A 15,795-nucleotide genomic window follows, 5' to 3' on the forward strand; every position below is an offset into this window, starting at 1 on the left:
CATTAGTTAGACACACTACGGCCTTTGGTCCAAGATCCAGATGCTGTGTGTCTCTTTCCGACTCACCGGATGTAAATGTCCTCCCTTTTTTCTTCTTTGTAGAAATTCTTTAAGAGAAAAGAAATGTAATTGCACACTCTGAAAAACACTTCCTTCTGAGCACTTTGCAGCACAGATAATTGCTTTATGAACATGCATGAGCGGTGTTAACCCTTTCTGCAAACAGGCACAGGGCGTACCAGCACGTTGACGGTGCAGCTCATGCGGTGCTCCGGACTCTCGTCATGTGTGATGGTGCGGTACGCCAGGAGGTTCTCCAGCAGGCTGCTGAGCATCAGAGCCAGCTCCTCTCCGGACTGAGACAGGTATCTGTGGCGTCTGCAGTGCTCCAGCAATCTGCACATAAAAACAAACGACTAGTTCTAGGTTCGGAGAAAGCCAAAGCGCATTCATTTTTTATATTCTGTCCCAGAGGGGTTTCTATCTATTGATTAAGATGATGCCTATAATTCTATCACACTGTGCTGTCCTACTGGCCACTTGAGGGATGTCTCAAAAACACAATAAAAAATGCCTTTGTATTTTAACAATGTGAATTTTCTATCACAAAGAATACTCTTCTCCCCGTCTTACGTTTTCTCCAGCAGGACTTTGTACTGCTCATCCCCTCGCCCTCCTTCTACTTCCTGATCCAATTTTGTAATCAGTTCGTTCTCAAACTGCCAAGATAAAAAGGGAAATAAAAAGGCAACATCGTCATACACATCACAAATGTTGTACTTCAGTACATTTTAAACAAAGAACAACAAAGGTCTGAACTTGTTATGTAGCTTCTTACGGTTTCAAATGTGCGTCCGGGGCTGAAGTTGTGCTCACACTGCATCATATCGAAGAAGATGGGGATGGTGGCTTTCCTTATTTCGGGCTCAGGCACCAGCGTGACCTCCAGAATGGGCCCGACCATCGCTGGGATGAACTTCATTTTGTGGGGGCCTGAGGGACAATGAAGCTTTATCATGCAGAAATATCATAGTGTATAGAGAAGGCAATAAGCTGCATCTTCATATCTCAACAAACATGGGACAAATCCAATATTGTGGCAAACAAAAAAACAACACACTGTGAAACTGGACAATATAAAAATATTGTCTTGTTATTCCCCTTGCATTACCGGAAGGCACTGAATAAACACTGCCACAAACTCTGTGATAACAGCAGCGTTATCACAAAGTGCAAATTACTCACCCAGATTGTACCACATATCTCCGATCTTGAACCCAATAGTCTTCCTCATGTCTCCATATCTGCGACAAATTTAAATGATGGGACTGTTCAATTAAGTTTCCTCCATTGAAATCATATTTGTATTGAAATGTAAATGACCTCACCTGTTCAGTATCTTATTTCGTTTCTCTTGAGAGAAGGACTCCAGCTGCAGTGTCTTGTGAGTGAGGAACGCCACGGTCAAATAAAAGTAGTTATTCCACAGCTGCGAGGGGAGCAGGGTTTTCAAATATTAATACCATAATTACCTTCCCGTAACACTGGCTTCTGATTTTCTGTTAAATAAGAAATGTAACCTCTACCCAGGAGGGGGAGGACAAAGACACACCTGGAGTTGAAAATGTGCCTGATCCAGGAAGTACATGTTGAGGACGTCCGAGTACTGATTTATGGCCCTCAGGAAGACCTGCATCTGCACCAGGTTCATGCTCATCCAGTCAGCGGGGAACACGTCTCCCATCAGGTCCTTAAACATGATGAATGTCTCCATGAGAAAGTCCTGAGGAAAGCACAGGAGTAAAATCTTTATTGCAAGCGTATGCACTATGCACACCATGTCTGCTCCATTATGGTAAATTCATAATCACAATTATGTTGAGAACGCAAGGATTACATTATAATTAACCTTGAAAGTAACATTGCAAATTAAACAAAACGTGTCTTCTTTCAGTAGTTACAATTATTTTACTTTAAATATGATTTAACTTTAAAAAACGAAATAAAATTGAAAAAAATGAAATTAATATATATATATAAAAGATATTATTAATATATATATAAATTAAATTATTAATAAAAAAATAAGATCAACTACGCATTAACGTTAGTGCACTTCCACAACCACCTGCACCCAACCTGATACATATAGTATATAATAATAAATTAGACCAAAAATAAATTAGATATAATATACTGCAGGAGTGCACCTACAAGAACTACTAGAAAGGTCTTTACATGCTGCATATTGAACAGCGAAACAGGCAAAAGTGCCCTAATGTAAGGGAAAAGTGCGATGTGCTGGATTAGAAAAAGAAAAAAGGAAAAGAAAAAACTAGGGCATCATTGTGAAACGACTAATAATCGTTTTATCTCAATGATCTTGTTTTCAAAATCCTTTTTTTGATACTGAAATGTTCATTTCTTTCCCAGCACCGATACACACAGTTGCTTTGAAGAAATACAAAAAGTAAAGTCCAAACTAAGCAACTACTAAGCAAAGCAGCGCTGCCACATGTCACGAACACATGATGCACCCGCAGCATAATGGAGAGCCACTACTGACATCCTCATCATGTCAGCCCAATCCATTGCATGAAATGTCTATAATCAATATTCCCTGGAGAAGCAGTAAGTGGCTTGGGTGGTTTAATGCCTGTTATTGATGAGATGTTTCAGGACGAGATGTAGCCAGCAGGGGTGGAACCAGGACACTTACAACGATATCCTGTCTTGTCTTGAAGGTGCTGATGTAGTGGGCGTAATGCTTGTCATCCATTTGCTTCAGGATGGCCGTCATGCAGGCGAGATATTGTCCCTGCAGCGGAGGAGTAAACTATTAATCACTTGTATCACAGTGAATAATTGTTCAAAAAAAGAATAGTATTACCTGTGTGTTTTGTTATACCGCTTAAAAGATTAGTTTATTTCTGTATTTGGGTATTTTATGTGGATGTCAGTGTACTTGTTATTAAAATGCATGCTGAGGATGTATTTGTCAAGGGCATATTTCAGCTGTAACGCCGCAGTGTGTCTTACAATGAGAGGGGAGGATCTTTCCATGCTGATGACGGTGCGATTAACCCTGCGAAGAAGCCGCTCCATTATCAGCTGAACGTGCCCTCTGGTTGGACCCTGCACAGACAGAACAGCCTCAGGTACAATTACCCGCTGAAACACGGCCACACAGACACGCTGCAAATGGTTTTCAGGATCAAAGGGTCGGTTCCATCAAATTACAAAAAAAAGGGAAGAAATAACAGCCTATAATCACACTTTTTCCAAGTTTTGAAATACTTCTTTTTTGGTGCTCAGTGTTGAAAAAATACATTTCTTTCAAGTTACTGTGGATAATTTATTATTTCAAATGTTTTCCGAGAGAAAAATATTTCATTGAATATAATTGATACGAGATCAATTATTTTGGAACTTTTTTGATAACTGTTTTAGTGATATTTAAAGCAAAACATGCCACAGATGTTAATGATTACAGCCTCTGAATTGTAAGGACTTGTCGTGAATTTCAGTTCACTAAATACCATTGTGTTTTTGCCTGCTGGTCGATTAAAAGAAGAATCTGGAGATGTCGCCTCAGGCTTTCAGAGATTGTGGTTTGTCACTATTTCTGATGTTGTAAAGAAAAGCCTCGCAATGAGTTATCCTTTGTGGAAAAATATGTTGCTGCAACTTTTCAATGCTGTGAGCATCACAAACTAAATGAAATTCCCCTCCATCATTGTGGGGCAGTAGCATTACATCTCAGAGACAAATTAGGGATGCGGAGATCCATTACTCTAAATGTGTATCAGTCGGATGTGGGTCTAAATCACTATATTTGGATTTCAGGGGTAATAAGGCATAATCCAATACTCTCTTTTCTCCCAAACTCTGTCAACATCTCTCATTGAGGTATATGCTTCATTGAGTGTTTGAAAATGTTGCACAAAGTTGGATTTATAATTTAATTTGGAATGTTTGAAACACTGCTGAGCAAATAAAACAAGCTGCTTAAAGTTCTGTGTGGTAAACAGTTTGAATAAAAAGATGGAGCATTGTTGCATTACTGAGTCATGCTGTGGAATATGTATTTCTTCCTTGAGGGACGTAGAGTATTTTCTTTCACAGTTCGAGTGTGATGTTTTCAAGATCTCTGGGTTAAGAAATATGCATCCATACAAATGCATTATTAACAGCTTGGTTGTTTAAGAACGGGAAAAAGACGGCATCGATCATTATCAGTCAACAAACAAGGTTGCTATCTCTATGGAGTTTATCAGGGTAGCCAGTACCTCTTCTCCTTAGATCAGTTGTCTACTAGGGGGACATCTAGGTGCTACCAGGCTATATGGGATATAGAATTCCTCCAGCATGCTCAAGGTCTGCCCCGAGGCATTTTTTCTATGTAGATGTGCCCAGAAAACCTTTTTAAGAGGAGCCCAGATCACCTCAAGTGAGTTATTTCCGGTCACACAGCAGCAGTTTTGCTCTGACGTGGCAATGGAGATCAGAGTTTTATCCATATTTGTCATGGTGGGCTAATTTCGGCTGCTTTAACCCACCTTCTCATGCAGAGTAGCTGTCGTGTGTGCCGACCATTTAAACTCATGATCTCCGAGTGTCTAAATTGTCCTCACCACGTCTTTGCGGTCCAGGTTGTCCAACACTGTGCTGAGGAGTTGTGCGCAGGCCTCATGGTCCGGTTTACACGAGTGGTCGTCCAGCTGCCCACTCAGCTGGTCAGTAACAAGTGGCAGAAACACATCTCGACAATCTGTGAGCAGAGAAAAGACTCATTGTATCACACAGCCATTTCGTGTTAAGGGAGCTGACCTGACAAACTTGTATGTAGGTGTGATGCAGAGCAGTTTTCTTTCCTTAATCTTGTGTGAAATGTCATTATGTGCTTTTCAAGCCTCGAGGACTCCTACCTGGCTGCCTGAAAAGGTCACTCTCCACCATTTTACACAAGCAGCCCAGCTTTTGACGCACAAGCTGAGAGTCAGGAATGCTCTCAATGAACTTCGCTAGGAGAACGCTGAGAAGAGAATGAAAGAGAAGAAGTGTGTGACAATTTGTATGCTTTTCACATTTCTCATCCAGTAATTATTGCCACAGAGGACTAGTGAGCAGTACACAGGAAAGGATGATTTTAGAGCAGCAAAAATGGTTCGGGAGTAAATATGATAATTTGCACAAAGTAAGGCAATTATCATATCCTGCTGTGCAAATCCTCTGGGTAGTTACCTGAGTTCCACAGGATCAAACGCAGACTGGATGTCATTAATGATGCTGGGAAGGTATTTCAATATTGCTCCCTGAAAAAGCACAGAATCAGGTTTCATAAGGCTGCAGCACAGGGATGTTTATTTTTTTAGTTAAACAAGCTTTTTACCAGAGTTTTTCTTCACCTAATTGAGGCTGCCAACAGGGATGCCACAGTCATTTTAAAGGTAATATGTAAAAACTTTTAAAACTTGTCCATAACACATTTTCACAGCTGGATTACTGAGACTGAAAATGGCTGCATTTTGCTTTTATTTCCAAGCTACAAATGATACAATTTCAACTGTTTCCACATGATTTGCAGGTCTGCATTGCAAAAACTAAACACATATTAGAAAAAGAAAAGCACTACAGGGCACATCAACTATTCTTCTTCAACTTACTTTTATCTTCACACCCTCGTCTAGAGGTCTGTCCATGAGAGTGTTGAAAGACAGGAAAAGGGTGCGAATGGAGTTGAAGAAAGCGTCACCATCCTCACTGTTCCCGTAGAATCTGAGAGTCAAGGCCAGGCATTGCATTAAAATAATTCACTCGTATAATAGGAATACAAATGTTTAATATGAAGAGTGGATTCTTGGGTGAAAGTGTCTCTGATACCTGAGATAGAGGACCCGGGACTGGACAATAAACCTGAACAGGTATTTGAGAGCTTTGAGTGCTGCGTACAGCCTCTCGCTCAGGACGGACTCCTCTGCATGGCCCACGTAGTAGTTCAGCACCCTGGTTAGCTTCCTGAGAAAGTGAATGAGTCAGGCATCAAGGTTTGCTGCTAATTTGCGTGTGGGTGGAGAGCAAAAGACCCATTAAAAATAAACAGCTTGAAGGGGTGTACGTGATCAAAAGGTGGGAAACACAGAGAAACGACTCACATGTAGGCCAGAGTGGCACTGAAGTGCTTGTTGATGTAGGTTTCCAGGACTGGATTGAAGTGCTGGAATTTGATGTCGCCAATAAGTGTGATTATAAATACCTGGTTACAGAAAAGAGGAACACACACCATCAGAGCCAAGACCACGGTGAAAGAAGATGCATTTACTAAATTAATCTCAACCTTTTTTTAACTTGTGACCTTTTAAAGTTATCATCTCTAATTCCCCCTCCAGGCAAATAGCAATTGAATGTATGTTTCTCAACGTCACATAAATTCAACCCTTCACACAGATGAGGAGTCTGCTATCTGTGACTAGCAGATATATCATACGGTTACGTTTAATTTTAGTCTTTCATAAATCTATTTGTTTGTGAGATTTAAACTGGCAGTGGCTTACACAGCGTTTCTGGTTGTAAAGCATACATACATACATACATTTAGTGGAATTATTTGGTAGGTATGGAATAAGCCCCAGGGTTTGGTTTAAATCCCAAATAGCATCCATTGCCATATTTACTGTCAACAAATGTGCTATTTTTGCTATTTTACGTACTGAAAAGTCAGCTCTGCACTAAATGTTCAGGGTTTATTTTCATGTTGATACGTGTCGGCAGCATTTGCGTACTATAAAACGATTGGCATTCAAATTGTTGACGTACCTAATCTAGCTTGCCTGGGGTAGCCTATGTTTGAATCTCAGATATCTTAGCTCGTTTAAAACTTTATACACAGTTCACTATATGTGGATAGACATTTCAAGGTACATAAGCAAGAGTAAAAACACTTTTTTTTACGGTCTCATTAAATTAAACTCAATTTTGATGCATTTTAGTAGGTTTATGTCAGTAAATAACTTGTAGACTGTCCTGTCTTTTAAACTTCTACACCATATGGTAAACATTTTATTACCATAGCCTAAGGCCTGAAAAACTACTAACCAAGGCATCAAACACCAGCGTATCATAAGTGTCCTTCTCTGAAGTCTCCATCATGATGTTGAACAGAGCATCGAGTGTGTCCTGGAGAAACTGTGCATAAAACAGAACACTGTTAACAACATTTACAACCTGTTTCATTTCATTTCATTTCATTTCAAACCTTTATTTATCCAGGTTGTATCCCATTGAGATCATTGATCTCTTTTTCAAGGGAGACCTGTGTTAAATATAGCAACGTATTACATATTTTAAATCAGGGGAACATACTTTTACAATCTCTCCTCCCTCGACTTCCATCAGCCTCTGCAGAATCTGGTCCAGGTCCTCAGGCTTAGACCTCCAGTTCAACAGGCCAAGCAAATCCACTGGAAAAACAGACACATCATAAAACAATCAGTAAAAGCACCACGTCCTCTTTCAACGTCAGTTCAAATATAAACCTAATTTGATCTACATCCATTAACACCAACACATCAGCATTACATGACACGGCTCAGCTTCATTCATATCAATGCAATCTGGGGGACGGAGCTACTGCATCTCTATCTGATGAGGAACCTGATTCATTTCTTAAAAATGACTTGCGACAGGACTTTTTAAAAATGATATCAGAGTCGGAGCCTGGAAGATTGTGAGAAATAGAAACAGTGCCCTACGGTACCGTTCTGAGTGAGTTTAGTGGAGCAGGTGAGCGTGGCGATCTGGAAGCTGTCTTTAGTCACAGGAATCACTCCTGAATGGTGGAACGTCTTCCCTGTTTGTTTCTCCTTCTCCTCCACCTCAGCACAAGTCGCTGGCAAGGTGAGATAAACCTTTGCATCCTCCGCCTTTTTCACATCAACCTAAGAAATTCATAAAACGGGGAATGAATCATGAAGGATATTGATCGATGGAGATCTAATTTCATATTTATCGATTGAGGAGAGATTCATGCATAATCCATCTACCCACTGTCAGCTATTCAAGGCACTGATTTTTTTCTGGGAGTAATTACATCAAAACAATGTCTTGCTTATTTTAAAGTTAGGTGCGGTTTCCTAAACTTCATTAAAAACCACAATCGTGCAGAGGTACCTTATAGACGATAAGTCCATGCCTGCCATCTTTCAGCGTGGTCCCATCTCCTCTCATGAGCCGGACGAAGGCCATACCGAAGGGCTTCTCTGATTTATCCCTCGCTGAAGTACACACAGGGGCATAACATGGGAACACACTCAGCAGGAGTAAATGTATTTAACGTGGTTGCAGGATTACATGTGGGAGTTTCTTATACAAATAAGTCACTCACAGTCCTGGGAGGATCGGTGTCGAAACATCACCCTCAGGTGACAGCGGCAGACGTCTTCAATGGGAATTGTCACCTTGCAGGAAGGAGATAAAAGTCAGGGAATTAAAGTGATTACAGGATTATACATACAGTATAGCAGAAAAGCAGTCTGCTGGGAGATTTGTATGAAGAGCACATCCTGTGTTAATATTCTCCAGGGGAAATTAGGTATTTGAAGGAGTAATTAAAGAACATGAGCTATCATGTTCGATCCCCCATAGGAGGCAGCACACGGGTCGTTGACAGAAGCTTACCTTCACCGTTTCATTCCAACAAGGCTGCTTCACCTGGTAGTAAATGACAGACTTGTACTCTGAGATGCCATCGTACCCGGCCCCAGGAAATATCACTTTCTATAGAGATGGAAGGAAGGAAATACGCTTATATGGTTATATATTACATATACAGTCCGCGATTTGAAGTCAAAACAAAATGAACATCTGAGACGGATGTTAAGTCAATAGTTTTGCACGGCAATAACCCACAAGTACCAGCCACATTTCGACCTGAGTATAGCACTAGAGGAAAAATCAAGCAATCACAACATGTTGAAGGCTGTTGAGAAATTCACTTAAAACTACAATATAAATAGCGGATCAGGAATTATGTGCTGTTTTTTATGTGCGCATGTATATTGTCTGTTTAGTTAGTGTGATAGAGAATAATGTACCGGCGTCGCATGTTCATGAATGTGTGTAACTTCCCATGAAATGATCTTCTATCTGTTATCTAGCTAAATCTGGGATAAATCAGTTCTTCTTTTTTTTAAAATGTATGTTTTTTTTGCCTTAATCTTTATTTAACAAGGATCATAGTAATACATAATTGTAGGACATTATAATCTGGGGACCACGAATGTTGGTAGAGTTAATAGGACCAAAGTGGTGGGCCGACAACCCAGCATTTTTATCTATAGAATCAAAAGTGCAACATTTACAGCAGCATTATAGTTGTTAGGTTGTGAGGAGATGGTTGCCCAGTTAGTCCCAAGAGGCTAAATCACAGAAAGAGAGAGATCAAAGATGATATGTTGCGTCCACTCGTGTATTTTACCTCGATGGAATTGCCTTCATCATCGTGCACACTGAGTATGAGCTCTACGTTTTTCGGGGTCTTCTTTTTACCGCGGTCAAACTCTCCCTGTAGCAACGTTACGTAAATATCATTCCTCACGATTCCTGAAGAAAAGACGACAACAGGTGATCAAACGGATGTGCTGAGAATTTAGAAACCCTTCTCACGCCTTTGTAAGCAATTAAAACGAACATGACCGTGGTTTATGCAGAGCAACAAAGACTTCAATCCACCTGGGAGGATGATTTCTGGGAAGCCCATTTTCCTGACGATAGCTGTGCTGCGGTCGACAAAGTGGGGGTAGTCCTTCCTGACTTGGGCGAGATCCCCCGGGAGGAGCTTCAGGGTCACAAAGAGTCCTGCCAGCAAACATGTAAAGAAATTAAATGAGGCAGATGGCAAAAAGAACCCACCCTGTAGACCCCTCACACATCATTTATTTCCCTCTAAACAGAAAAGGTCAATTTAGAGCGGCCCTCTGAAATCACAGGAGAAACACGCTGTCTGTGAACGCTTCATTTTACCCTGGCCTTTGTGATTGACCTCCCGTGTTGCAATGACTTTGTTGAAGACAGCAGTGACCGGCTCGTTCTCTCCGATGACTCGAGATGGGATAAGCGGAGACATGATGAGCTGCCGCTGACGGATGTAGGTTTCCATGGCTATCCTGGGAGAAAAGTGTCAGAACGAAGATGAGAAAGATCAGCTGCCAGCGTCTGACAAGTGACAAACAAATGGACAGAGGAGCTGCAGAGGCAGTGTGAGGCTTTCCTGATGCACCATTATCCCCCCCAGACCCCCACTTTCCTCAAAGGACTACCATAGACCCCAGACACACACAGAGTGCAAGTGCTAAACTGAGCTTTGTAGAGAACAACACTGTTTACTTATAGCTTCATTAGAAGTTAAGTTGATCAAATAGATGTTTTTAAACACAGTTCTTCTCCGTTGGCTCCGCACTGGCACAATTGTGAAATTATGACATTGTCAAATGAACAGTTAATGTTCTCCAACAGTATATGCATATCTCATTGGTTCAATACAGAATTTAAATGCACTGTATAAGCATAAATATTGTGAAGTGGTGCATCAATAAATATTAGTGACCAAATTGGATTAAATTGATTTTCTGTTTAATTTTCAGAAATGTTTCACACATGACAATTAAATTGAATTACAGTGAGAACTAGTCCAACATAATGTTCTTGTGTAACCTAAAACATTTTTAAATGTAGCTTACCGACAGCTCACATTATTGTATAATACATGGTGTGAAACTGAGTTTCCTACACCACAGTTATTGAATAACACTGATCAAACGTATTAGAGCGACAACATGTATCTTGTTAAAATAGATTTCTCTGTATTCTGTTTGGTCAGAGGGAGAGGGAGGCCTGAGTCTACATGGTACCTTTATGTCACAGACATGTAGAGGAAGGATCTATGTATTGCCAGGACATTTGTTTCTGGTATGCATGAACCAGTTTTTTTTGAAAATGTTGAATTAGCATTTATTTTTTTGTATTTTACATTTCTGTCACTTGAGGTTTCTATGAATAGGGGTTAACACAGTTAATTTGTAAGACTGACATTTGATAAATGACTAATTTCCGTTTAAAATATGAATTGTCACAGTCACAGTTTCAGCCAACTGACAGCGTTGGTGGAGCAGGTGGAAGTCATTTCAGAAAATGAACTCACCTATTTATATTTCCTTCTGAATCACAAGTTGAATGTTTTGACGGCCTTTTGCAAATTACAAATGACTGGTTATTAGTTGAACTGCCCTGCATGGATTGATGTGATGATTGCACTTGCAACAGTGTTTCAGAAAAATGTGCTTAAGCATCTGAAAAGAAAATTGTGTCCAATAATTCAAAGGCTCTGGAAAAGTGTTATAGAAGAAAATGACAAAATAATAAAGTAGATGTCCCCGTTGATCCATTGTTGTTTTTGTTCTGTAGCTTAAGAGATATATGGCACAGATCAGAGGTATATAGTGCAGATACTTTTATTGATCAAAAAGAAAATGATAACTGTGAACTGGAAGGATGCAAAACCATAACTCAGCGGGTGCAGAGACTGAATCAGAAGGACCATCAAAAATGCTATCATGTTGTTTTTCTGTAACTCACCCTGCTCTGCTGCGAATGCTTTTTGTAAATGTATCTTCCTTTCTTTCTAGGTATTATTGTTTACTATCTTATGTCAGGGAATGTTCTATATGGCTGAATAATACAAATGTAATTAAAAGTTTCATAAAAAATATCCGTGCTCTGTTGCTATTTTTGAAATATATAAATGCTCCCATTGCTCGTTGGAAATGAATTTAGCTAGACCTTTTGGTTTAATATATAGCCCTCAGAATAGGAAATCAATGTGTTATTTAAATAAATCATCCACAGGTGATAAACGCTGATATTCAATGCTACAAAAACATGTTTGTTCACTAAGTGCTTCTTTGTGCTGACTCTGAACTGTGACAACTAGAGGTCAAAAGTTAGGAAAATGTTGTTTGGAGGTTTTTGGTGCTCTTCCATCTAGTAACCCTATGGACATATTACCGTCCTGATCCCACCATGGAGCAGCTTCTATGCATGGCCTTGAAGCCTGTCTTTTTAGAAGAGATAACAAAGTATTTTATATTTGTTGCTGAAATGCAACATAGAAAAAGTTGAACCGCGTCCTTGAAAAAGATTTGATGTTGAACACAGTGAGCAAAAATAACTCGAGTCCTAGTCCCATTCTTTTCCATTAGAAAACAAGGATGATCATGATAAGAAGAGCGACATCAACTCACTGCTGGAAGGGGATGAAATGCTGCTTGTCCTCATCGTCTGTTTTGCCATGGGCGACGTCTGTAACATCCATCACTGCAGTGACAAAGGGAGCTCAGTTAGTGCTGTAAAGTAACGGAGTACATTTCATCAAGTACTGTACTTTAAAACAATTCAGATGTACTTATACTTTATTTGAGTACTCCCTTTTTATGTTACATTATGCTTCTACTCCACTAGAGTACTGTACATTTCACGTCTTAATTTTTTCCATAAATGGATATACTACTAACTTCACATATTTAAATGATTCATATAAATATCAAGAACATTTAAACTATTTTTATAGAATAATCAATTTAAAGCTATCCAAATATTTTTCAGCTGCAACATTAAAGGTGGGGTTGGTAATTTTGGAGAAGCCAGCTCGAGTGCGCTAGAATTTGAAAATACACAGCCGGAAGAAATCTGCTACTTCCTTACAGAGCCCCTCCTCCAACACACACGAACGCGCACATGACCAATGAGGGCACGAGATAAGTTTGTGCACAGATGGAAGGCTGACAGGCAGGTAGGCCATCCAGTTATTTTAGCCGGGCCGGCTAAAATGATTGGTCGTGCTTTTTACAGTACTACAGCTTCCACAGATGACATTTTTTAATGGATTTTTTGTCAAAGCACTGAAGATATTCATTGCTATCGGGATGTTAAGAGCATTCCATGGAATATAACAAAAAGTGTATCTCGAGCCGGTATCTCAAACTTACCTACCCCACCTTTAACATATAAATCTATCAAATTAAAGATTATGATGCACTAATATAATGGGCCATTCTGCATGATGGGTACTTTTTGTACTTTAAGTCAATTCAGATTCTATCTATTGTATCCATTTACTTGAGTAAAGTTTTTAATATAGTGCTTCTATCAAAGTATTTATAATAACTGTAGCTATGTACGTATGACTAATAAAAGCCTTGAACCTTGAACTTCTCCTGCCATAAATCACAGTAGGGCAGCAGATAAGGATAAATTAATATACCAGGTGCAATGCCGTTTTTTTGTTATTTCAAAACAGAACCTAGTTTTAGTTCTAAAAAGGAACATTTATTCACTTTAACTCTTCTAAAAGCAGGATTGGAGCAAGGCGTTGGATCTGACTCACCTGTTGCCTGGCTCGGCACACAGCCAGCATAAAGTAGTAAAACAGAATGAGAGCTCTTGATCTGCAGTTTGCAAATGCCTCTGAATGGTTCATTCCACCTGGCTCTTTCCCTTAAGTGATTTTTGTTTTTCCTGGCTAAGAAAAATGAATGAAACGTTCTTTCTGACTCTGGTTTCAGTCCATTTGCTGGAACAGCCGAGCAAATCCGTCCTCATCAAACCCACTAATCATCTGGCCAAAACAAAAAGACGGGTGCTAAACCAATTTGCACCCACGTGTATTGCCAAGGCGGAGTGGAGGCATTTTCTAGGTCAGGAAGCAGGTGTTCCCATTTCATTCAGCACAAGGATCCTTCATTTTTACAACTCAACGGAACCATTCATGCAAATATTGCACCAGAAAGGAGAGGAATTTTCTTTGTTGAGTTCTGGGACTTTGTTATTGCCAAAACAAATATTAGGAAGTTTGAAAAGCAGCTCACCAGCTACACCAAAGGGCCTTCTCAGTCCTCCTGTGTGTTTCTTGCCCTCTTTGAGCTCCATGCTGCCCACTCTTATGATCTGACACACGAGGAAGAGGCGCTGTCGCATCAAGTCACTGCTGCTCAGGTCCTGCACACAAAGGAAGACAAATAAAGAGGATTGTTTTATGGTGTATTAAGTGATGAGGTGCATTACATACAAAATTAAGTTGACTCTACGTAACTCTAGCCTGTTATTTTGTTCATGCAGACCAGATGGCAAATATTACAGAATAAAAGCATGCAGTAAAACCCTCAAACATATCGCTTCCCAGATTCTCTATGTGTTTGTTTTCCTGGAGGCGCTTCAAGACGAAGGTGTCTTGACATGTGTGCTTTGAGGAAGTAAATATTTGATTAATTTTCAGCTCGTTGCCTTGATGAATGTGGTTTGATCACATTAAAAAGACACAATTTCATGCAGGTTAGCAGGAAACTGGGACTGTGTCATTAACATAAACAGCGGTGAAATAATGGAGGCAAATGTATTCAAATTGTCAGAGATGTGGCGTGAATGTGAGCCATTCAGTGCAACTTTCAGCAAATTAAGAGCGACCCAGGAGCAAATTGGCTTCTTTGTCACAGATTTCAGGCCGCGTCAGGATTGTTTAAATCCGATGCAGAGGGAATACAGGCGGTGGGCTGGGATTCACTCACCGTGAATAGCGCTGGCAGGTTGTTGAGTTTTTCAATTTCTTTAGGCATCCCCGTACTATCCCAGCGCACCAGGAAGTTCTCACTGCAGGAATTTCAATAAGAATCACAGTTAGAGATCACATTATCTAAAAGGCATCAGGAGAAATAGAAAATAACTGATGTGAAAAAAAAAAACTTTGCATCACTTTATCTGTCTCAGCAGATACAATCCAAGAGATGATTACATATTTGGAATAGCAACAATGTGAGACCACTATTGAACCACATAGACATTTCTCATAGCAGGCATTCTGAGGCAAATGGTAAAGGCAGAAATGCATTGCTTGCGGGCATTACTAAAGAGGGAACACATCCATTATTAATGCATTTAGTTACACCTGCGATTTTCCTGCAATGAGTCAAAATGTCTGCTGTAATAAAGGTCTAATGTCGTCCCCTCGCTCTGTCCGGAGGAGCAGAGGTCAGAGTCGTCGGCAGAAACATCCCCGAGCAGCCGAGGAGTGTTTCTAGCTTTTATTTTTATAGTCTCCATTATTAATGCTGCCACTATTTTTGACAAGCTTAGAATAGTTATTTTTCTTCACCAGCATGTTGAAGAAGCAGCGGTTTCATGGCCCCTGAAACTAGTCGCTTCCAGCCTAGAGCTCTCATTTCTCATCAGAGCTTTGCAGAGTTATATGACAATAATACACAACCTCAAGCCATTATTGTTATTTCACACAAACTTAGCATAACTAATTATATTTATTTTCTTCACTTGGTTACTTTTGCCACAATAAACATCAACGTAGAAGCACTATTTTTCTTCTGTATTGATGATTTAATGATGTGTCCAACTTGTTAGATACATAAAATCTCCTACTCACCTACAAAGCCCTCCACCCCCTGGCCCCTACCTCTCTCACAGATCTCCTTCAGGAGTACACCCCCTCTCGTTCCCACCGCTTAACCTCAGCTAGTATATCTACCATCCCCTGATTCACACCTCACCACTGTGGGGGCTTGGTATTTTAGCTGCACTGCGCCCAAGCTCTGGAAGTCTTCCCACTTCACATCCAAGAGTCTGACACCCGTACAAATCCCTCCTTAAAACTCACCTCTTCAAATTGGCCTTCTCACTTTAGTCATCCGGCTTGTTATCAATGCTACTCCCTTTCCACGATACATGCCTGATTTTAAA

At 40.1% G+C, this 15,795-nt stretch overlaps 1 protein-coding gene across 3 annotated transcripts in view; it reads right to left on the reverse strand.

Moving 5' to 3' along the window:
* The window catches only part of dock5 (dedicator of cytokinesis 5), a 35,190-nt gene that overhangs the window by 9,447 nt on the left and 9,948 nt on the right, over positions 1 to 15,795 (reverse strand). For all 3 annotated transcript variants that reach the window (XM_034117742.1, XM_034117744.1, XM_034117743.1), the window contains exons 9-35: positions 14,616 to 14,697; positions 13,920 to 14,049; positions 12,297 to 12,369; positions 10,021 to 10,163; positions 9,730 to 9,855; positions 9,476 to 9,600; positions 8,677 to 8,775; positions 8,384 to 8,456; positions 8,170 to 8,273; positions 7,757 to 7,937; positions 7,363 to 7,460; positions 7,096 to 7,185; positions 6,156 to 6,256; positions 5,884 to 6,018; positions 5,667 to 5,778; positions 5,245 to 5,315; positions 4,929 to 5,035; positions 4,635 to 4,771; positions 3,040 to 3,135; positions 2,720 to 2,818; positions 1,613 to 1,783; positions 1,389 to 1,489; positions 1,246 to 1,304; positions 839 to 993; positions 634 to 719; positions 240 to 396; positions 67 to 107 (exon numbers count right to left, since the gene is read on the reverse strand). In XM_034117742.1, coding sequence (XP_033973633.1) covers positions 67 to 107; positions 240 to 396; positions 634 to 719; positions 839 to 993; positions 1,246 to 1,304; positions 1,389 to 1,489; positions 1,613 to 1,783; positions 2,720 to 2,818; positions 3,040 to 3,135; positions 4,635 to 4,771; positions 4,929 to 5,035; positions 5,245 to 5,315; positions 5,667 to 5,778; positions 5,884 to 6,018; positions 6,156 to 6,256; positions 7,096 to 7,185; positions 7,363 to 7,460; positions 7,757 to 7,937; positions 8,170 to 8,273; positions 8,384 to 8,456; positions 8,677 to 8,775; positions 9,476 to 9,600; positions 9,730 to 9,855; positions 10,021 to 10,163; positions 12,297 to 12,369; positions 13,920 to 14,049; positions 14,616 to 14,697 — 2,952 coding nt within the window. The remainder of the gene's footprint in view (positions 1 to 66; positions 108 to 239; positions 397 to 633; positions 720 to 838; positions 994 to 1,245; positions 1,305 to 1,388; positions 1,490 to 1,612; positions 1,784 to 2,719; positions 2,819 to 3,039; positions 3,136 to 4,634; positions 4,772 to 4,928; positions 5,036 to 5,244; positions 5,316 to 5,666; positions 5,779 to 5,883; positions 6,019 to 6,155; positions 6,257 to 7,095; positions 7,186 to 7,362; positions 7,461 to 7,756; positions 7,938 to 8,169; positions 8,274 to 8,383; positions 8,457 to 8,676; positions 8,776 to 9,475; positions 9,601 to 9,729; positions 9,856 to 10,020; positions 10,164 to 12,296; positions 12,370 to 13,919; positions 14,050 to 14,615; positions 14,698 to 15,795) is intronic.

Source organism: Trematomus bernacchii, unplaced genomic scaffold (assembly GCF_902827165.1).
Source record: "Trematomus bernacchii unplaced genomic scaffold, fTreBer1.1, whole genome shotgun sequence".
NCBI lineage: Eukaryota > Metazoa > Chordata > Actinopteri > Perciformes > Nototheniidae > Trematomus > Trematomus bernacchii.